The sequence below is a fragment of the Anoplopoma fimbria genome, chromosome 15 (genome assembly GCF_027596085.1).
Source record: "Anoplopoma fimbria isolate UVic2021 breed Golden Eagle Sablefish chromosome 15, Afim_UVic_2022, whole genome shotgun sequence".
In the NCBI taxonomy this organism is placed as follows: domain Eukaryota; kingdom Metazoa; phylum Chordata; class Actinopteri; order Perciformes; family Anoplopomatidae; genus Anoplopoma; species Anoplopoma fimbria.
Window position 1 is genome coordinate 14918054 of NC_072463.1, and position 23044 is coordinate 14941097.

General features: G+C 43.9%; 2 protein-coding genes across 7 annotated transcripts in view; one reads left to right on the top strand and one right to left on the bottom strand.

The window, feature by feature from the left end:
• Window positions 1–15476, bottom strand: part of ralgapa1 (Ral GTPase activating protein catalytic subunit alpha 1) — a 63499-nt gene extending 48023 nt beyond the window's left edge. For 4 of the 6 annotated variants that reach the window (XM_054614574.1, XM_054614572.1, XM_054614569.1 and 1 more), the window contains exons 1-18: window positions 14888–15476; window positions 11831–11941; window positions 11649–11698; window positions 10937–10994; window positions 10472–10515; window positions 10103–10280; window positions 9772–9887; window positions 9145–9283; window positions 8802–9010; window positions 8301–8624; window positions 7540–7713; window positions 7341–7412; window positions 7042–7190; window positions 6782–6905; window positions 6155–6301; window positions 5610–5700; window positions 5054–5218; window positions 2560–2763 (exon numbers count right to left, since the gene is read on the bottom strand). In XM_054614574.1, coding sequence (XP_054470549.1) covers window positions 2560–2763; window positions 5054–5218; window positions 5610–5700; window positions 6155–6301; window positions 6782–6905; window positions 7042–7190; window positions 7341–7412; window positions 7540–7713; window positions 8301–8624; window positions 8802–9010; window positions 9145–9283; window positions 9772–9887; window positions 10103–10280; window positions 10472–10515; window positions 10937–10994; window positions 11649–11698; window positions 11831–11941; window positions 14888–14993 — 2461 coding nt within the window. In that variant the 5' untranslated portion in view covers window positions 14994–15476. The remainder of the gene's footprint in view (window positions 1–2559; window positions 2764–5053; window positions 5219–5609; window positions 5701–6154; window positions 6302–6781; window positions 6906–7041; window positions 7191–7340; window positions 7413–7539; window positions 7714–8300; window positions 8625–8801; window positions 9011–9144; window positions 9284–9771; window positions 9888–10102; window positions 10281–10471; window positions 10516–10936; window positions 10995–11648; window positions 11699–11830; window positions 11942–14887) is intronic. The other 2 variants (XM_054614570.1, XM_054614575.1) reach the window with 2 other exon arrangements.
• Window positions 15477–15610: 134 nt separating this feature from the next.
• On the top strand, window positions 15611–19239 carry brms1la (BRMS1 like transcriptional repressor a). Its single transcript, XM_054614576.1, has 9 exons — window positions 15611–15743; window positions 16510–16668; window positions 16915–17005; window positions 17127–17254; window positions 17350–17429; window positions 17699–17795; window positions 17956–18045; window positions 18184–18248; window positions 18374–19239. Exons 2-9 carry the CDS (start codon window positions 16530–16532, stop codon window positions 18470–18472), a joined length of 789 nt encoding a protein of 262 aa, XP_054470551.1. The 5' UTR covers window positions 15611–15743; window positions 16510–16529; the 3' UTR covers window positions 18473–19239.
• The last annotated feature ends 3805 nt before the right edge of the window (window positions 19240–23044 follow it).

Here is a 23044-nt window from a genome sequence, read left to right on the forward strand (position 1 = left end):
CGTGTTTGATATCGTCCTATGGCAGTGTACAAGGCAAATAACCATACAAGATTGTTAGTTTGAACGGGCATACCTTTTTCATATCCATTCAAATTCTATGTGTACATCCCCTATTACCGAGATGGCTTTTCTCACATAGGGTCTTATGCTGCATTCTAGTGGCCTGAGAATGAACTACAGAAACATGTTTACGCTACATATATACTAGTAGTAATAATCAACTTGATTGATTTACCTTTATAAACTCAACTTTCATATCTACACATGTAAATGTAATCTAAATGTAATAGTGCTCTGATGGGAAATGCAGCTAAACATGGCATCCTGTGAGGTAATAATGTAAAAAGAAGTCGGTCTTTTTATCGGTCCTATCTTTTCTACAGGCAGTTGTGTTTTGTTTTTTTGTGGATTGTCGTTTCCTCCAGTGCATCTGAAGAGGGGCCGGAGTCCGCGGAGGAGGCGAGGGAGGCACGAGGAGGCCGCATGCAACATCGAGTAGGGGGAGGAGGAGGTCGGGAAGAGGGGTAGGAGAAGAGGAGGTTAAGATCCCAAAGCCCTAAGAAGGAAAGGAAAGGAGGAGGAGGAGGAGGAGGGGGGGGGGGGGGGCTTCCAAGGTAGAGGAACAGGTGGGAAGGTACGAGGCGGGGATGGGGGAGGGGCCTTGACAGGAGGCAGGCTGGAGGAGGGGCTACGATCGAGAGGAAACACATCAACAGGGAGTTTGAATTTCAGTCCAGCAGAAAGATGATGAGTGTCAGCCCAAAAAAAAAAAACATTCCATCATAACAAACCAGTTAAAAACAGCCAAAAAGGAAAAGAGAGTTGTTGATGTTTGTGTGTTGATGAGTATCTCTTTCCAAAGTTGTGTCCTTTGTGAGCGCTTCGTTTCGTTCGTTGCGATCCTCACCTGGCGTTGTCGTCTTTCGGCCAAAGTAGCCCAGGACATGGGAGTAGAGGTCTCTTAACGATGCGTCGCCCATGGCGGCCCGGCCCTGTCGCTGTGGCGACGAGCCTTGGGATGACCCCTGACCTCGTGGCCGCGGCTTTGAAGACAGAGCGTGAACAACAGTCTTGTAGACACCGCCGAGGAGAGCCCCCTGGTGGTGGCGTGAGGCAGTGCTGCCGGGCTCCTGGGACCGGGAGCGGGAGGCTCGCGATCGCAAGGCGGAGCGTCCCAGGCGGCCGCGCACACCCGACGACAACCCTGAAGAACTTGAGCTGCTGGACAACGCCTCCGAGTGGGCCTCGGAGCCCGGGTTGGGTCCCGCACAGGATCCGGGATGCAGCTTGTCCTTGTCCCCTGCGGTCCCAGCCCTGTTGTCCAGGCCTCCAGCTGTGGCTGCGTTTCCTGCCCCGCTGTTATCCGAAACAGTCCCCGATTTCTCATGTGCCCCTGCTCTATGGCCGAGCCCGGTCGAGGAGCTTAACTTACCTGCGCCTCCTGCTCCAGACCCGGGCCTCTCCCCGGCTGAGTGGCTGTGTGTGTGGAAGTGACTGAGGCGGCGCAGCCTGGCTTTCCAGTGGGCCTCCTTAGTCTCGAGGGGGTTGTGGAACTGCACAGACTCGGTCGAGGGCCGGAAGCTGACATGAACGCCCCCGGAGTGGAGCCTCTTGGTATTAATACGGGACGTCTTGGCTTTGATTGGGTCTGAAGCTTGGGGAGTTTGATTTGATTCAGTGCTACATTCTACTGTGTTAGTGTCTTGTCTAATTAAAATGGACCTCTCATTTGCCGCGACCTCTTTACCTCCCTGCTTCTCTTCTCCACGCATCACACCTCCCTGCTTCTCTTCTCCCGTTTCCTTCCCCGCATCACATTTCCCTTCCCGTCCTTCTGCCTGTCCTGCATTTCCTCCTCCCTTTTTCTCCCCGGTGTGTCTTTCTAAGCTAGCACTCCCCTTTGCATTGGGCGAAGGCCACTGACACTGCAGCTCCAGGCACTCGTAGATGCTTCGCTGCTCCGCCTCATTCTCCTCCGTTGAATCCACACTGCTGTGTCTCACTGATTCACTTACCTGCCTGTCCTGTCTCACCACCTGTCTTGCCTCTCCTATCTGCCCTGAGCATTCCATCTGTGTTCTCGCGATCCCCGTTTGCACAGGTAAAGTTACCGCACTGTTTTCTGCCACGCGACTGGGACTACTTCTCTCTCCTGCCTCCTCCTTCCTCTCACCTCCTTTGTTGGTGAGGTAGTCCCTGATAGAGGAGAATAAGTCGTCCTCCTCTGCCCCAGCCCCCATTTCGCCCTCCTCTACATCAATTTCCTTTTCAGATGAAAAGATGAAGGCGGAATCCCAGTCGCTTACCCAATCCGAACTAGAGCCCTGGCTCCGAGAATCACTCTGGGGCCAGAACTGGTCGTAAACACTACCATCATCTTGTCCCTCTGAGGACGAGGAAACGACACAATTGGAGTTGGTTAAAGGGGTGGGAGAGGGGGAGGTGGGGGGTGCGCGAGGGGCTGAGCTGTGTGGCTGTCAGCTGCGTGTGAGGAGGGAGTTGTGGAGTGGTGGTGGGCGGGGTTGGGGATCGAAGCGGGATCCCCCTGCGGGTCTTCACCTTTGACCCGCTCGGCGATGAAAGGCTCCATGATGTCAGAGGCGCTGCTGCTCCTTGGGAAGGAGGAAGGGGCGGGGCTGTCCAGGTCGCAAGCCCCTCCCTGGAAGACCTCAGAGCAGGAGGTGGGAGGGGCCTCGTCGCTCTGGGAGGAGTGGCGCATCCGAGAGGTGCGGGATGTCAGTGTGATGGGCGGGTCCTCCAGGTCTGATGGTTGGGGGAGACGAAGGAAGGGGAGTGAGGTTAGTGAAGGGGTGAATGGGAGAGGATACATGTAAACGCACAAATACACACTTACAGACACTTCTGAATGAACAAAGTCCGAAAAGATGCCAAATAAAAAGCATCTGCAAAAGCATTGAGCCAAAAAATACACTACTTTGTTCATAAAGGAGTGAGTGCTGAGGCAATGTAATCTCTGCTCCTTAATCAAGTCACCGCACCCTGGTCATTAGTCGACTCTAGCAGAGGATATGGTAAAGTAAAATCATCCCCATTGCCTACAGAAAAGAAGGGGAGGAGTCAAATGAAATGCCATCCCAAGAATACGTGGGATCGAATGAGACATCACACGACAGCAGTGATAGGGGGGTAAAGGAGAACGGCATTGAAACAATAAGTGCTTGAAATTTGCAGAAAATAGTGCCGGCAGAAGGAGACAGAGGGACATGCACGTGTGCAGGCAGGCAGAGAACAACAAGATGCAGGTTAACAGGCAGACAAACGGAAAAACTGGTAGGTTAAGTTACATGCAGACATGTCAACAGAGACACATAGGCCGTCTCCAACTACCTGTATGAAGACTTGTAATTTACAGCAAAAACTTTGAGGAACAAATTGAAAATGACAGACAACATTCTTTGGAATCGGCTTGGCGACATTTCCTTCTCTTGCTAGGCAAAAGAAAGTGCAGCAAAATGTAAAAAACAATGACCTTGATCAATTTCAGGACACTGCGGAGGACATACAGCACTGAGACAACGGGAAACGGAAAACTAAACCATGATCGGCCATTTGTCCCCATGCAACATTTCAAGCGCTGCCGATAGGATTATCGCATAGCTGCAAGGGAATGAAGCATTTTTGAAGGTTAAGCATTTCACAGAAATCACACTGATCATGGTTGACCACATGCAAACTGGTGCTTCAGTGATGACAAATACTCAGAAAAACATGATACATAAAGACGGGAGTGCAGGCATACGCGATCAGTTCCTGACAGACGTAGAGACAAGTCAAGTTTCTAACGGGCAAGCACGACAGGTAGTGCAAATAGTGTGTACCTGCCAGCTGGTCGGCAAGGGGGGGTAGTAAAGGGTGGTGGTGGTGGAGGAGGACAGGAAGAGGCGGCGCCAGAGCAGGAGCACTCTTAGCGCTGCGGATAAAGGCGGAGGACAGCAAAGAGTCCCCCGTAGAGCAGCTACGCAGGGCTGAAGACGTGGGAAGAGCAGATAGAAGAGAAGAGATAGTGTGAGACAGAAAAGGGAGCAAGAGGGGGGGGAGAGAGGGTATCGTTGAAGCGAGGTGAAGAGGTGAGTGGAAGGAAATGGTGGATGTACGGACAAGGATGGAAAAGTGAGAGGAATGAGAACAATGTCAAAAGTGAGACCAGAAAAGATAAAGATTAGGAAGAATTATTCATGGGGTAAAGACAAAGCATAGAGAGAGACGACCTGACAGGGAAGAAAAGAGGAAGGTTAAAGGGCAGACATAGAGGGAAGGAGACAAGGAAGGTGAAGGAGGAGTGAGACAGGGTAAGCAGTTCTGGAGGAGAGACAGTGAGAGGCTGGCGACAGCTTGGCACTCTACAGCTCAAACCACGATTACACAGGAGAACTACATTTAGTAGATCCACTGTTTACTTTCAGTCACAGCATAAGGAAGTCATCTGCAAGCTTGACCACGTCTATGACTATTCAAATACATTGGCCGTTGAGTATGCAGCTGAAAATCAATGCAACAAAGCAACTGCACACCTGCAGGAATGTAGGTTAGCATGTGTGAGCTCATTTCTCACAGGAAAAGCACAGTTAGACATTTAAGAACGTGAAGAAGTGGCGAGAAAACCAGTGAAAAATACAGAGAGAGAAGCTGCTAATGTCTACAATGATTTATAAAAAGCAAACGTCTAGAGACAGGATTAAAGTGGATTAAAATAAGCATTTAGTTGTGTGTATTGTTGTTTTGAAGCTCCTTGTTGATACATGCTTTTTAAGCAGTTTAAGAAAATGCACGTTCATGAGTTTTGCTCTAAACTCTAAACTGGTATTTCACTGTGGTGTTATGGGCGTTTCTTTCACACCAATGGCCACAGTTGAAGGCTTCGCATAAACAAGATTCCACTCAGATAGAGGAATGACAGTAAGACTGAGAGGAAGAGAAGCCTCATCTTAAGAGCGCTGAGGAAAGACAGGGCACTAGTTTTTTTCCAATACCTTCACTCACTCACACACGTCAGCCAGGAGCACGCAAGTCTTGGAAGAGGAGGGATACTGACCTACAGTCTTCTGGCGGACTATACTCCTGGCCTTTTCGATGCCCGGGGAGCCGGCGGTGGTGGCGCTCCGCTGCCTCATGGCTGCCGCTTGTCCCGGTTGGTCTCTGCTCCATCCTTTAGAGAAGGAGCGATCCACAATCTGCCTCTGGCCCTCAGAGCCTATACCTGGTGAGGATGGATGGAGTGGGACATCATTTGTCAATGCGAAAACTCTTTCGTATTATTTAATTGGGTATATTTAAAAAAATATCCCTGTTCTTCTGGGGCTCCTTTCATTTAGGCTTTATTTCATATTTCTTTTCATACTGTGTAAATTTTTACAAACATTTTAACAATCCTTTTGGTCAACTGCTGACAGCCAAAGTAAGAAATAGTAGAAAGTGTTGGCTGGAGTGTCTTTACTAGATCTTTGACTTTTAGGATATTGTTATGAAACCAAGACTTATGTCAGGAAATGTCAGGAAAATGAAGCCAAATACAGTTGTCTGTATTTCAGATCATGATTCATGCTGGTTTATTTAAAGAAGGCTAGAAGAGTCTCCTGTGAATGACCAACCTTTTCCTTTATGCTTCTTCTGTTTTTGTTCACTGAGTTTGTCCAGAGGCAGCTCATTCAGATCTACAGTGTACAGGTTCCTGGCCAACACCTGAGACACAAAGACCAACACACTGATTTAACACATACGTTTATGTTACTACAGGATAATGGTTCAGATGGAAGCAACATAACTGTTAAACTGGTGCTAAAGGCGAACATTATCAGCTCATTTTTCATATGCAATCAATGTAATCCAACCAACATTAACAGTCATGGAAACAATGATGGAACTACTGCTTCCTTCATTGTAGTTCTCCTCTACTTATCTAATGACCATACTTGACCTGCGGATGTCATGGACAGTATCTTGAGTAAAAAAACTCAGGCATAGTTTTTTATGAAAGAAAATGTATTATTTACAAAATGTTATGTTTCTCTGTTATATAATAAGTGCTGAAATCTAATAAAATGATTGTTTTCGAAACAAAAATGCATGTGACTAAAACATACACAGTGTGGATATAAAATGCCTGCAGGATAATGATTAAAACAACTTCCAGTACCTTAGTGAGGGTCTCCATGGTGAGTGACCACTCAGTGACCAGTTCATCCCAGCAGGTGAGAGAGGAGAGGACGGCGAGGAGGTCGTCCCACAGTTCTCTGCTGATGTAGACGTTTAAATTCCCCTTAATCCAGGCAACTATCAGCGTCTGTGCACACGGAGGGGGATGAAAGGACACACGGCTATATCAGAAGCTCTCCACTCATACTCAGTGAGCAGGGTCATGCCTTTATAGTATTAAACTTAATTAAGGTGTTCAGAAAATGATACAATCACGAGCATAATAGCAAGCATGCTAGATATAAATGTACAATTACAATATATTATTAAAATGAACTACTCATTAATTAAATGATAACAACATCTGCATGAATGGATCTTGGGCTTATACATTATTTACATCATCATAATATCCGTCATTGTTAAGTACTTAGAGCACCACGGACCAGTTTGTCTCCCAGAAGCTTCACTGTAAACAATAGATTGGTCCTATTCGTTCATTCATGGTTGTATGTACCACAGAGACAACTTTTAATCACACAGATAATAAAATAAAAAATAAAAATGTTCTGTATGTTCGTTTAGGAAAGAAATATCTGTCCAGTTTGATACGGTGGTACTAATGTACCTGAAAGATAGGTCCAGCCAGCCTGCCTGACAGCGTGATGTTCTTCTTGACCTGCGGCATGATGGATGGAGGTCTTTTCATCACCGACTCCGTCACCCTCAGCAGAACCAGTAAGACCTGCTCCCTATAAACAAATACATTAAAAAAGCAGCCTTTTACGACTGGTTCCAGTCTACTGAAATGCATTTAGATGGCGCCTCATAGGGTCTCCCAGTCCATAGTAACAATAGTGATTTATTGTGTATTTGGGGTTTGTTTACCATGTTTTCTGGTCCATGGTCTCATGCATTACAAGGCTGCGGTAGATGTTCAGGACTCGCTTGCACATGTCGACGTGCTCCTCCAAAAGGATCTTGATGTCGTTGGCTGGCTCCAACAGGAAGACGTTGGAGGAGTGGGTGATAAATACCTGAAAAAAGGGGAAAAGCGATCTGGATGTAAAATAGGTTCACAAACTATTTATTCTACGAGGTGAAGATAGTACAATAAGAAGACAACTGCAGCAATGGGACTTTTGTGTGGATGTATGAAATGGACAGACTGCGGGTGAGGACCATACCTGTAGTGTCGTCTGAACTCCGGCATGAACACTGTATTCAAGTAATTCACTGTCAACCGTCTTGCTCATTCCCTGAAGAAGTGAGAAAAAAAAAGGTCAAATATAGTTTATCACTATGAAAAGATCTGATCTGATTGTCTGGCCTTCCTTCATCTTAAACATTTCAGGATTATATATGACTGACCAGGTAATTCCTCACCTCATCCTCGTTGTCCCCGAGCTGCGAGCCTGAATCCAGGCTGCTGGTTGTGGGATAGGGGCCCTCCTCTGGCTCCTTCATGAACACGGGCCTGTCCTCCATGGCGATCCACTCCTGGTAAACACGCACCACTTTACGCATCGCCGCAGCCTCGCACATGGGAAGGAGAAATGCCTATGGGTAGATAAAGAAGGATAGCGTACCAGATTAAGTGACTTGTATTAAGGACAATATTAGAAAAATACCACCTTGATCCACTCCAACTGCAGCCCCAACCTTACATTAAAAGGGATGGGTCTGATTTTTTTCATTGGGGTTGTATGAAGTATTTATCCAGGGTCAGTGTATAAAAGTCAACGTCAGTTTAAGTGTAAGCTATATTTAGTATTTTCACCACTTTACGTTTTCTGATTCTGATGTTCTTCAAAGCCACCGGACCCAATTGAAAATAAACAGTAATTTTACATTGCAGAACATAGAGTTGCTGGTCTGCAGCTGTTTTGAGACGTTGGTGAAACGGAACTAACAATAGTGGCACAATAATAATAATAATAACAACAATCTAACCAATCAAAGCTGCGGTAGACCAGCAATTCTGGTGAGAGGTAAAATGACTGTTTTGTCAATGGAGTCTGAGTTTGAACAGAGCATAGTTAGCTATAACAGCTTCAGTTCCCCTTCAACCCTTTAAAACTTTGACACCCTGAAACAGTCAGTTACATGACATCCCCACTCCTTGAATAAAGGTATTTCTCTCTCACCTGTCTGAAGATCTCAGTGATGAAGTTGACGTTGGTTCTGGAGTTGGTCAGCACTCTCCTCACCACCTCCATGTCCGTGAGCTGCTCTTCATCGATGGAGCAGAGCGAGGAGGAGCTGGGCTCCCTCTCTGTCAGCGTGGACGTGTTGGAGTGGCTTTGCTCGGGCTCCCCACCGGGCCCTAGACCCCCAGACATCCCCAAGCTGCCTCCGCCTGATCCAGATGAGCAGCCGCTGCCTTCGAAGTGGCTGTCAGACCGAATCCCACCTCCACCGCTGTCGTCTGAGCTGCCTGCAGAGCGAGCTGCCAGTCCGGCTGCTGCTCGCTGGAGGGGGAAATTAAAGGTTATACAGCGAGGTGAGAAAATAATAGAAATCAGAAAATAACGTCCCACATGTTACCACCTTAGTTATGTCAATATAACAAGTACAAGTACAACTTTCCGGTGACTTAAACTATATTAGGCACACCCTGTCTATGAGCATTATATGTATGCGCTAACCTGTATGTTCTTGGGGACGTTCTCTCCCTCTGTTCCTGGGATTTGTGTGTGCGTGTTGGGCCGTGGCTCGAGCCAGAATGAAACCAGCCAGCGGATGAAGATGACTCGGGCCTGAAGGAAGCTCTCCTTGGTGCAGTACACGGTTTCACCGCCGTCCTGCTCCCTGCGCACCACGCTGTAGTAGGGCTTGGGACGCATCGGGGGCACGTCTGCAAGTTGAGGGGTAAAATTTGAACTTGTGTGGTCTGGAGTCCCAATGAAACATTGTTACTGTGCAACGCAATCCAATGTGCTGCAGGATTTAGAATATCCAGTAGCTATTTAAGATCCAAATGTAACTGACCAAGTATTGGGTTGTAGAGGCTGGTCTCCATGGCGAAGTTGGGAAAGATGTGAGGAAGGTAAAACTTCCTGAAGTGAGCAAAGAGGAAGCTGAAGCCGCGTTCATGGTTCTCTTTACAACGCCACTCGAGAGACTTGGCCTGGTGGACACACACACACACACACACACACACACACACACACACACACACACACACACACACACACACACACATTAACAAAGACAAACAAGCTTGTGTTATAAAGAAACCATTGCACACACAAAAAAGGGTCAAGCGGAGAAGAGCACCATTGTTTTACGGGAGAATGTTATCAGTGTGTGTATAACTGCACGTGTATGTCTATGTTTGTGTGTGTGTGTGTGTGTGTGTGTGTGTGTGTGTGTGTGAGCAGCAAGAAGAGAAAAAACAAGAACACGGTCTGTTTGTGTGACATTTGGATTTGAGTTAGTGATACCAGGAAGTGATTAGACAAATACTTAACCTACCATCAAGTTTCTATATATGATACTGTCAATAAATAAGACTTCTCATACCTGTTTGTTTCCCATATGCTTGATTAGACATTAGTTGCATTAGTGAGGCATCAAAACATTTGCAAAAGTGTTAGTAAGGAATGATGATAATACCTGGTTTACCATGTATTTGAGCAGCGCTTCTAAAAAGTAAGCAGTGTGGTCTTCCTGGTTCTTGTCACCTGACTGGGGAGGAACCAATGGAGTGATCTCTTCTGGGGTAACCTGAGCTGTTGGGGGGGAAGCATTTAGTGTTTGTATTAAAATGAATGCTGCTAAATATGTTGCCATATGTCTACTCTATGCATACAAAGTAGAAGTAAATGTATGAGGTTCAAAATCGTATCCATTTATAATGATAGCAGAATGTTGAGCCCACTTATCAGTCCAACCCCATTGTGTTTGTTTGTGTGTGTGTGCGTGTGCGTTTGTTTCTTCTACTAACTCTCTGTTAAACTCAGCGGTGGGTTGATCAGAGTGTCCAGGGTGCGTGGGGTCCCGTGGCAGAGTGGAGCAGGGAAGCCAGGGATCAAACAGGCGAACATGCAGAGTTGTTCGCGCTCCGCATTATTCTGCAAGGCCTGCATCCACAGCAGGAACAAGCGCACGCCTTCACGACGGATCTACGGCGTAGGTGAAGGGATGGAGAAGAGGTGTGAAGAGAATCCAAATTAGTACATGTTGCTCGCAGCTTTTTATTAAGACTTTAAATGAGGAAGACGCTGTACACATCCTCTTAGGAGGAGGGGAGGATAAGGATCTAAGGGTTATGACGGAGAGGTAGCAAAAAGTCGACAATAAATCCGAGCGGTACCTTCAGAGAATTCCCCGTGTGCAGCAGCTTTTTGAGGATCAGCCCTGAGAGAGAAACACATGTCAGACAAGTCAAACTAACAGAGGCCGTTAATATAACCTTAGATCAGCCAGCTACAGTAACATAAAAAGATGACTTTACATACTTTTGTGTTGGTAAAATGAAATGCCAAACTGCAGTAAAATACGTCCATGGAGCTAAACAGTTTGATAACCCCGGCACTAACATATTAAATATATTCAGGATGAGAGGACATCAGTGGCTGCTGGCAGTTTTTCAGCTGGTTGGTCTTTTGACATTACATGAAAAAATATAACATTGTGAGCGGCCGCACTGTCAACAACTAGTTCGACTTGATTCAACACATAGTTAGCTGGGACCATCTGGTCTGCTGCACGCGTCTGTATAAGATCAACTGTCGCGTGTTTACAGAAAGGGGTTGAGTGGGGGTTTGAAGTGAGTTACCGATGCTGTGGAACTGCCATCGGCTCTGGATTCTCTCTGGCAGGAGCTGGAGGATTTTCTGGAGCAAAAAAATAAAATAAAAAAAGGTTCAGATATTGAGGACCATTGTTGCCATAAGACTTGTAATGATGTTTGTTATACAGGGCTTTTCCAGCCTGAAGGGATTTTTGTGCCCACCAAAATTATAGGAAATGAGAATTAAAAAAGCAATTAAAATCCTCTCTGAATATCTTTAAAAGCCACTGCCAAAACAACCGTTGAACAAGCAGAACATTAACTTTATCATAACATCTTTGACATAACAAGAAAATACATTGATTTATTCTATGAACTCAGTTTATGGTCCGTCTTTATTCTAACTAATACAAAAAAACCTATATTAAGCACATTCTTTAGTCCAAGTACTCAGTGCACGTGTTTGCCCAGCCTTGTTCTGAATATAAAGTGTGTGGGGCCAGATGGAGGTCAGTAAACACACGCATACTGACTGCTATCTTATCCTGACTGCTCCAAGCACCACCCAGTTCTGTGCTGCTAAACGCCAGTGGTCTTGGCATGAGGTCAATGCTGGCTGGTGCTGTGGTACCGACAAAGACCACCAACAGAAAATTCGAGCTTGTGAAATCACAAACACTTCAGTGTCTACGTTTCTGTGTCCTGTTGCGTCAAACCTTTGAGGAGAGTTTCTCTGGATGCAATGCTGTTTTCTTACCTCAAAAATGAAGAGAATAGAGTCCAGCTCCTCCCGCTGAGACTTGTGACCTGAAACACACAGACGAGTTTGAACAAAAGCACAACAACACGGCCGAATGGAATTGCTTTATTTATTTGCTGTGAAAGCTGACCAATCAGAGCTCATCTGAAGTGTTTGGTTGACGGTGGAGTGAAATGTACCTTTTTGCTTGAGGCTGACCTCAATGGTGACAAAGTTCTCAAAGAAGACATAGTAGATGTGGGAGTAGTTCAGGTCGAAGAACTGTTTCAGCTCTGACTGCTCAGCGTTTTCTGGGAAATGAGAGGGGACACGAACATGACAATTAACCGAATCCCCCGGAAAATGGAAACTTTACGGGTCTTGAAAACCGTGTTCAACAGTTGATCCGGTTCCAGGACCGTCCTCATGTGCATTCCTCACATCATACGTTCACAAGACTTGGACATCCCTCAGCATCTCCCCATTACAAATACAAAACATCAAATGTGCTTCTCACAAGTCTCTCTGTTCACTCTCACAGCTGTATGCAGTCAGGGAACAAAATCAATACAAAATAGCAATATATAAATATAAAAAACCACTTCAAATAACATCTAATAATGTGGTTTTGAAATAAACAATAAAACCAGTCATAGGCTCTACTCAAACTGTCTTTAGTCTAAATGTTTTCGAGCTGGAAGTATTAATACATCAATAAGAGTGTTGTGAAGAAGCCACACATTTCTGACTTTTCATCACAGGAAATATATATTTGAGCAATGTTAGCTTCGCGGCAGCATCTAGGTTCTCTAAACACACTTGTGTCGTGTCAAACTGCACTAAAACAGACTCCAAGCCCAGACTGGGTCCCTGCTGAAAGATGGGATGTTTTTATGCTTTATGTGTTCTCTGAACTAAATCTTTTCTCCTTACTGACACAACAACATCAGGAAGGAGACGCATCGACTCAGAGATAAAACACACGCTCACACTGAGAATGCAACCACAGCTGTAGTTCAGGGTCAAAAGTGAAGGGAAACACATGTGCATGTAGGACGTTAGGATTAAAAATGACACGCATGTGCACAGGTAGACACACTCAGAAGAGCTTCTGGTGATTATAATCCCTGGGTTTGTTTATATGAAGTCTGAAAGCTGAATTGTACACACACACACACACACGCACACACGCACACACACACACACACACACACACACACACACACACACACGCACACGCACACGCCTTCCGTGCGCTATGCCCTGGTGGGTACCCTTATAATGTCTTAGCGGCCTTGCTGAGTGGTTTTCTAACTGACATATTTAACACATCATTTCTCACTACCTGACTGCACGCGCCACCTCGATGGCTGATGTACGGGAGTTATTCTTCTACAAAACCGACACCAAGTCATTGAGCCACTCTTCTCATGCATCGACATTGCAACACCTGGTAGTAGCGTTGAATGCTACTTCGGTTTAAACCTCAGATGTTCGAGTCAACGATGACCAGAGCTATACAGAGGCTCTATTCTTTAGTGACAGTCAACAAGTGGGAACCAGCAGTCTATAAAATCACATGCTTTACTCTGAGGACTACTACTATACTCTGAATGAGAAAATACCAATAAAACAGTATTTACTGATGACCTGACTTGAATGAGTGTATTTCCAAACTTTTAAGTGAAATAAGTTCCTTCAGGAACTGTCATGGTAGGAACAGAGAGAGATTGACCTGTAATAATAAAAGGAGATTCTGATGTTGTATGTTATACGGAGGTGGCGTCTTCTGTCATTATAGCTTAATAGCTTGAAAACACAATACTTATTTAGATGATGGCTAGATTATGAACCTCAGTATAACTGTTGCCATGGTTTAGACATTATCCTAAACATTACAGTTGGGCCTGCTATTTGTTCTGGCATCAACAACAGGGCCAAACAGGTCTCAGGAACAGACAGTTGCTTAATAACCTGATTGCATCAAAGGGATTGCAAAGCGATGAAATAGCTTCTTGTAGAATTTTTTTTTTTCAGATATTCTTTAAACAATCCATCAAAATAGTATCTGACACTCTTGCTGCTCATTGTCTGTTTCCTAAAATAGCAAAAGTAAACATTTTTCTGTTAGGGGAGCATCTTGTTTTAGGGTTGAGAAAGCTGGTGAGTCAGTTTTCATTAGAGTGACAACTACATGAACAAACACAGCCCCATGGACGAGTGACTCCTGCTGTGGGGTTGTTATTTACCCTGCTCGGTCTCTAAAGTTAGTGGCGTTGCTCCAGTTATATCAGTGCTGGCACTTATAGAGCCCATGTGCTTATTCTTCAAGAGGTGGTCTGGCACCACGACTGTTAAGACTGCGTGGTTAGCTATTGTTCAGCTGTCTGAGTACTCCTTGTCCAACAATGTGATGGCGATTGTGTTTGTGCGTGTGTCTCTGTGATTGTTATCAAGGTCTTGTACTCCCATAGAGCACAGATAAGGGCACACCCCTTTCCATCTCTGTCACACACACACACACACACACACACACACACACACACACACACACACACACACACACACACACACACACACACACACACACCAGTGGTTCTTACAATAGAAACAGGAAGTTGAGCTACTGTACTGGACATAGAGAGGAAATACTAGAGGCTGTTTCCCTTTCCGGTCAGTGTTTGTGTGATTGAGGGCGTGTTTGTGTGTGAAAGCAAGTGTGTGCCAATGAAAACACACACACAAGCTGAAATCACTCAGGCACTCACAGATCCATCACTTATTAATACCCATTGCCATACCAACCACAGCACATTCAAAACACTGAAAAAATGACTTTTCTCACATCCAAGGTGTTTGTGCAGCCCTGAGACACACCCTGCAGAAATAACAACAGCCTGACTCACAACCTATATAACAGCCGACATGTCAGGCAGCTTACTCACTTTATTACATTGCATCAGATTATCATCCATGCAGAGACCCTAAACAATATATTGAATCTGCCACCTGCACACAGGGTCATAGGCACCACCTTTAAACCTGTTTCTACCTCCATTCATTCAATAATAAAACAACAATAATAAACTGATCCAATGCTTTCAATGGACCACAGGTCAGATGCAGACATTGGCATTAGACATGTAAAACAATAAGACATGTAAAGCTAGTTTTCAGAAGGCCACGTCCCCGTTTACACCAGGGTAGACCAGGGTAAACAGGGTCTACCCTGTCACCGGTCATCACACTGAGCTCACCTATCACTATCCGGAGGTGCTTCAGCCGGGTCAACACGTCCTTCTTTGGGTCCAGCACCTTCTGTGTGGACTTCTTCACGTCCCCATGAGGCTTCTTGGAGAACATCCCTGGAGGCTCAGTGGTGCAGTGGTGCACCGCAGAGAGGAGCTGTCCGTGTAGCCCCGTGCACAGCCTCGGCTAGCGGGGCTGTCTTCACCGTGTCGAGGACGCGCTGCTCCGGGGTCGGCTACCAGCAGCCCTCCGCCACAGCGGGCAGCAGCTCCACGTGTGAATGTTGTCCTCGCATGCTGTGTTTAAACTACGACGGGTGTGTTGAACGCTGCGGGGCAGAGCATCCGTCCATCTCAGCCGAGAGCACCTCCCGTCACCGCAGCGGTCCGCAGCCTGAGGCTAAGCTAGCTGTTAGCTGTTAGCTCGTTAGCTGAGGCTAGCTCTAGTTCATCATGGCGGAGGAGGCAAAATAATGGATCCCAGAACTATTCAACGTCGGAATAGTCCAACAATAACACATTACTTTTATTATTTATCACTGTATCAATAACAAATGTTACATAAATGTATGTCTGACTGCAAAGGGGTTTCCTGTATTAAAGTTTTAAACGCATTTCGACTGTGCTGCCCGTCAGCGAAAGGGCTGCTGGGTAATGTAGTTCACGGCCGCTCGTTCACCCCTGAGTTGCGTGAACACTGTAAATCCATAAAACTACAACTCCCAACACTATTAAAAGCGCCCTTCTCAGATTTGTTTTTAGCTTAGCTGGGACACACGAGTGGAGTTGTAACCGAGGGAAAACAGGTTTAAGCTTATTTTGTGTCTTTAAACATTTCCTCAGCCGTGTTGCACCTCCCAGTCACGTGAGTGATAGTTTAGTCTGGCTGCTTCTTTGCTGGTGTGTTTTAGTGACACGTGGTGCTGATGCTTCTTGCTGTCTGACTGTATTAGATGCTAACATGCTAACACTGCTAACTGGTTTGTTATTGTTTATCTGTCTTGTACACTGATTACATTTTTTCCCCCAAAAGATTTCCTTGTCAATTAAAAATGCTTTGCTTAATTAACATTTAATAGAGAAGCTGAAGGGGAAACTTTATAATTAAGACAGATAACAAAAGAGGTCCATTGTTGTTGGGTCCTATCACAGTGTTTACCACATTATTTCAAATTACATCTTTCAAATTGAGCCACAATAAAAATAAAGATTCATGAGGAAATAAATAATGTATAAAAAGTTCTTAAATTGGAATAAAATGTCACTACCTGCATTTGGTAAACAGCAGTGGGGATATTACCCTAGGCTATATATATTAAATATTACACAGTAAAATGGATTAAAATAAAGGAATGGGGAAATCAACTGCTCAACTAATCTCGGTGATAAACTCATAGTTGCTTTTTGTTTGTAGATGCTGCAGTCATCTATCAGAAATTATCTAACCATATCTGGGGAAATGCACTATATTTATATGTTCAGAAAGTCATTATTCAGTCAGTATTAGTGATCATTTCAGTCGTCATGCCTAAAAACTAAACAAATGGAATCGGTGTGTGAAAAGCACAGAGCTGTATCTTTTCGTCTGCATAAGAAGAGCCTGACATTGTCTCTCCATCCCACACTACCAGTCCCGAGTTGACTCGCTGCCATGCCAGTGCACCGGGACCGGGAGAAGAAGGAGAGCACAGCGGAGGAGATGGATGTGGAGGAGCACGACCAAGAGGCGTCCAGCTCAGAGGAGGAGGATTCTGACACCTCCTCTGTCTCCGAGGATGGAGACAGCTCTGGTGAGAGAGTCTGAAACAGGAGAACATGAGCATCATTTCCTTATTTAAAATGTTGTTAATGATTGCCGCTATTAAGAAACATTCTTTGCAAGTCTTTTACGTCTGGCAGACACATAACCTAGCAGAAACATGTCTTCCTTCATGCTACTTCACAATAACTAATCTAGAGTGTGTGTGTGTGTGTGTGTGTGTGTGTGTGTGTGTGTGTGTGTGTGTGTGTGTGTCTTTGTCTTTATCATGTTCCAGAAATGGACGAGGAGGACTGTGAGAGGAGGAGGATGGAGTGTCTCGATGAAATGACCAACCTGGAGAAACAGTTCACGGATCTCAAAGACCAGTGAGACAGAAATAGATTATAGTGAAGTTCATCTCATGACTTTAAAATGTGAAATGTAAAGAAAAAAAAAAAATAAACGTTGATAGGATTTTGTTGTAGTTACACTTGTGCTTGTGTTCAGGTTGTATCACGAGCGTCTCAGTCAGGTGAACAGCAAGTTGGGAGAGGTGGAGGCTGGCCGGGCGGCGGAATATCTGGAGCCTCTGGCTGTGCTGCTGGAGAACATGCAGGTCCGCACCAAGGTGGCAGGTAAAGTTGGACACGCAGACACACTCGTTACGTCTCGCACACTCCGGCCTCCTTGCTCACTTTCTCACTTTGTGTTTCCCCTCTGCCTTTGTCAGGTATCTACAGAGAGCTGTGTCTAGAGTCAGTGAAGAACAAGTATGAGTGTGAGATCCAGGCAGCATGCCAGCACTGGGAGGTCAGACACACACACACACACACACACACACACACACACACACAAATACACACTTACTTTCTGTCTGACAAAAAGTATTGCTGAGGAGATGCATTTTCTTTTAGGTCCTTGGCTCTAAGATTCATTCATAATTGATAAGAAGATTTAAATTGAATTGAGCGTTATTTGATCTGTGTCATTGGTGGTTGTGTATGTAAGTATTTGGATGTATGCTTGTTTGTTAGATTTTTGCTAATAGTATGTCTATACTTTTGTGTGTGTGTGTGCAGAGTGAGAAGCTGCTGCTGTTGGATACAGTACAGAGTGAACTGGAGGAGAAAATTAGAAGACTGGAGGAGGACCGACACAGCATAGATATAACATCAGGTGATGCACGCATAGCACAGTTTTTACGCTACGTGATGTCATGCACGTGCAACTAAATGCATTTCAATTACAGTAATAAGAAGGCGCATGCATCCAGCACTGTGTGTTATATCGAATGCATGCACAAATCATTTTAATCCGTCTGTGTTTCTCTTCTCAGAGTTGTGGAATGATGAGTTATCGGGAAGAAAGAAGAGGAGAGATGCTTTAAGTCCGGATAAGAAGAGGAGACGACCTTCAGTGGTGTCTGATATCCTTCTAATGTTAATATCTCTGTCACTGATGACACTTCTTTATCATTTAAGCTGCTTCTTTAAATCCCAAATGCTGGCATCTAGATGTGTCCTTGTATTCAGCTCCCTGTGGCGCCGTCCTTAACTCCGCTCACGCCCATATATCGTTTACATGCTACCCGACTTGGACATCCTGGAGGACTGGACAGCCATCAGAAAGGTGTGCAAAATGCTTTGACTTTGTACCCAGATGGCATTGGCGTGTGTGTGCGCGTGTGTGCGTGTGTGTGTGTGTGCGTGTGGGGGCATCTTTTAACAATGATGTGTGTGTGTTTCATCTTCTAGGCCGTGGCTACGCTGGGTCCCCACAGAGGCAAAGCCGACTCTGACAGCCCCGTGTTCCCGTTCAGACAAGACAGAAGCAGGCCCATTCTCAACTGCTGAGGAACACACACACACAGTCACACAATACAGAGCGCACACAAGGACCGCAGACACACACACACACACACACACACACACACACACACACACACACACACACACACACACACACAATGAATGCAAAAATAAACATAAACATGACACAAAAGGCGCCATTCACTTCTGCAAGCTGGACATTTCAAGTCAATCCACTACACCTCTCCGCTAACGGCAACACCAGTCGGTAAGCTGCCTGTCGTGGCGACACACCATAAGGACTCAGGGGTTTAAATCTGACTTTGATTGCAGCAATGTCAGCAGGCTTTCCAGCTGAACTCTTCTTTTTCTGTTTTTTTTTTTTTTTTGTACAATGTAGTCAACACCCAAAGTACACTGTCGGCTAGAACGACGTCATTTGACTACTTGTATCTTTTTTTGGGATGTATTTTACAATTAGCAAGCTCCGTTATTTGACATAGACACCATTTAACAAACACAAAACCAATCACATGGAGGGGTTAGCAGAACTGTATTCACCAGCTGTCCAAGTTTTGCAAAACACTTAAATATTACGTTTAATTCGGGAAAGCTGGAGCTTTTTGGAAGGTTTTGTTTCATGGAGCATTCAAAACCAGGAAGTTACAATCTGTACACTATCGGTGACGACGTCCAGGAGAAGGTTTTTTTTTTTCCACTGGCCCCATCTTATTGTGTGTTATTGTAAGCATTGATATTTTTATTCTTAAATCTAGAGCGTTATTGACGAAGCTTCCGATGACATTGGGATATACTGGTTTTATATATATATATATATATATATATATATATATATATATATATATATATATATATGAACCTTGTGACTGTGCCATGAAATATTTAACAGTTTTGTACTTTTTTTTTTTTTTTTTTTTTGTGTGTGGATCCGTTAAAATGTCTTCTATGGGACAAATGATTCTTTTTACGTTATGGTGTTTTAAATAGTTAGGTGGTGATCATGTGGGAGTCGTTTAAGAGAGCGTCAAACACTCTGCAGTACCCGCGTTAGTTAAATGAATGGTCACGTTCTCTCGTTTTAGTGGTGCATCTTGCATTTTTAACAGTTTGGTTGCAGTGATTGCGGTTGAGACAAACTCAGTGATAGCAGTAACTCAAATGCAAGATAAGGCAAAAGTAATTTCAACATGTGTGTGCATTCGTGACCACGACAGACTTAGTACATTCACAAAGGAACAATATTTAAATCATCCTGAACCATCTAAATGCAATATATGGTCCAAATTCAAGGAGCTATTATATTGCCACTGGACTCTGACATTTTAGGCTTTAACTCACCCTTTTTCAAACCACCAGTGGGCTTCCGTAGATCACCAGCTCTGTTTTTTTCCTCCTCATCAAACTCTTATATAAAATCCTATATTTTATTTAACAGAGGTGGTTATTTTCAACTTAAGTTAATTTATTCCCCTCCTTAATCACAGCTTTGTCACTGAAAGCCGGTGTCAGTAGTGTAACTAGTCATGCTAATCACATACTTTTATAAAAAAAAGAAATAATAACAGAGGGAAAGATGTAAAACGAACAACACATGACAAGTTGAAATACCAAGGGATCCCTTTAAAGCAGGTGTCACTGTTAAATTCTCTTCTTAGGCATCTACCTCTTTTCTCAGTCTGTCGCTCACTCTTTAAAGCTGCATCCATGTTTGCAATAATGCAAACTCATGAACATGAAAATGCTTATATCTTCACGACCATCCTGATGAGCGTTGATTCCATGTACTACGGTCTACACGGCTATGCAGATTTGTTGTGTTGATGTGATGGCACAGACAGGGAAGGAACTAAACCATGTCCCTCCAATCATACCCCGCCATTGAATCTTCATAGCTGCAACCAACTGTATATTAAAGGGTGATAAACAAACTGCCATTGAACAATATGGATTTTTTTTTTTTACAAACCGAGATTTTTGAAGATAAAGAATGTTAAATGTTCAAATTGAAATGTGTTGTTTAAATGCTGTGTCGGGTACATTTGTGTCTTTCTTGTTAATGATGTGGGTGGGTTTTACAATTAAAAAAACAAACCCAAAACGTTTTATAAGCACTTTGTGGTGACTGTGTTCAATTTGTTTTTAGTGGTGAAGACGCTGACAGAAAGATGAGCACTTTGATGGATATTACAGTTAAAAGTACTGTCAGACCACATGGAGTCTATAAATACGTTTAGCAAGTGAAAACCTCACTAATAAGAATGAAATATTTAGTGGTTTTCGATAACCGTGTTTACAGAGTGCTTTACAAGGGCCAAAAGATGACACATGGAAAGGAGGAAGTGGCTGATGCAGGAACTAATAGCTGCCTAGATCAGAGAGGAGTTTACGTATAATTCTCCTAATACATTTCTATTGATCACATGAAAGAGCAGCATCATCTATTTCCTTAACAACACTGACCACAGGGTGCATGGAGAGCGATAAATTATGTTATTGCACCACTCCGCTTTTTGACAGTGCAAACATTTTAGATTTGAAAAGAAAGAAAAATCAGACTAGGACCACATAGAACCAGTGACCCCCCCCCCCCCATCAAACTCCATTTATTTTATAAACTTGGAAAGTATGGACATGAGAATACCTTTTTAAGAAAAACATAAATCTGTGAAGATTTTGAATCTTAATCTAAAATAGTATCTATTATAGAGAGATCGTTATAAGCATGATTTATGGGACATCACACCCTCTCCATACTGAGCATAAGCACAGGTGTGTCTCGTTACTCGTTACTTACCCCTCCTGGTTTAGAGGAGCGACACCTAAATAAGATGTGTGGCTTCCAATTACCTTCAGGAGTCACATAATTAGTTAAATAAAGTCCACACGTGTGCAATCTACGTGTCACATGATCTGTCACATGAAGACTCCCTCACAGACACTCACACCACTTTTTTAGTTTCTTACTTTTTGTGTCATTTTACTTCACCAATTAAAATCAAAAATCTTATCTAATTCCAGGTTGTATTACAACACAATAGGAAAAATGCCAAGAGACGTTAATAGACTTTGTGTTTGTGTAACTGACAGCGTTAATGAGGGCTCTGTTCCAGTAAGGGCCCCGCTAAGCCCTGTGAGTTTGCAGAATACAAGGACCCAGGAACTGGTTTGCCTAAGTAGAAAGGAGCCATCATTATTGTTATTACCGTAGTTACACCCATGGTTTCTCCTGCTTTGTGAAAAAGGTCTGTTGTTTTTGTATGTATATATTGGGACAAATTTACCCGTTTGCTATTTGGCCTTCCCATAATAAAAGTAAAACTTATTAATATGTATTGTATAAAGTGTTGCTTGTTACCACCAACACTAAGGTGATATTTTTAAATCAGTATGGATAGTTTGTATTTCCATAGATAAGGCAAAGCGACCGCTGAATATTTTACCAGTGATGTTACATTTTAAATTATACTAAATCATATACAGTGTACAAGACTTGTATTTGAAATAGCATACATGCACATTTATTTTCAGAAAGTTTTGTTCATCTTTAAATAAAAGTTCTGTGAATTGGTTTGGTAGAGTAGTAGGAGATCATAACATATGCAGAGCAATCAAGGTTACAATAAATTAGAGTATATTTTGGAATTTAGCAATTTTATATTTTCAGTATTCAAAGAATGTCGTTGCATGTTGTACATAACAGCATTATAGAAAACACTGATAACTAACAATTACATTCCAATGCTCTGTTATTCTGGGTCAACAAATTGAACACATTAGTGAAATATGGAAACATCAATTTGACAGTCTTTATTCATCTGTTAATAATCACTTTTTACAAAATTCACATGGGTGTCATTTTCCTGGCTCTGAAGGCCGCCTCTCTTCCAGTCAGTCCGTTTAACTCGCTGCTCCGTGACTGCCGGCATGAGTCACAGCGTACCGCGGCAGAACACAAGCGGCTACTATAAGCCACTTTTTTTCAAGCCTAGGCCTTATGCAAGTCACTGTAACATAATCAAAAGCACTGTTTGAGTGGCTGCTGTTTGGAACAACAGCTTTGTTGATGAAGGCGAAGTCCTCCAAATCCCACTCGAAAGCCAAGGAAATTCAGTTATGCATTATAATTAGATTTTAAGCAATTTTTGCTTTTTTTTTTACCTCTGAGGGAAACTTTAGACTTCAAAATCACGTCAGTTCGGTCGCAGACAAAACGAGACCTGAAGTGATCTGATTTAAGTGTAGTCGAATTTTGGTCAAAACCCACGTAATTACTAAATGGCTATTTGATTTCTTAAATAATGACAACAGTAGCAAGAGCCGTTTCTCTCTCTGTGCCGTCGGGTGGAAATGTTCACTGACGCGACACGTAAAACCCTTCATTCTCTGCCATTTCTACATGCACGCATTTCAACCTTTAAGTGCCATTAAAAACCTTTCTGGCATTCACACACACACACACACACACACACACACACACACACACACACACACACACACACACACACACACACACACACACACACACACACACACACACACACACACACACACACACACACACACACACACACACACACACACACACACACACACACA

Bases quoted from the DNA above. Each gene is read 5' to 3' on its own strand.
- brms1la (XM_054614576.1), top strand. From the start codon at position 16,530: ATGCCAGTGCACCGGGACCGGGAGAAGAAGGAGAGCACAGCGGAGGAG. The intron at 16,669-16,914 runs GTGAGAGAGTCT...ATCATGTTCCAG, and splicing joins CGAGGATGGAGACAGCTCTG to AAATGGACGAGGAGGACTGT. The intron at 18,046-18,183 runs ATATCCTTCTAA...AACTCCGCTCAC, and splicing joins ACGACCTTCAGTGGTGTCTG to GCCCATATATCGTTTACATG.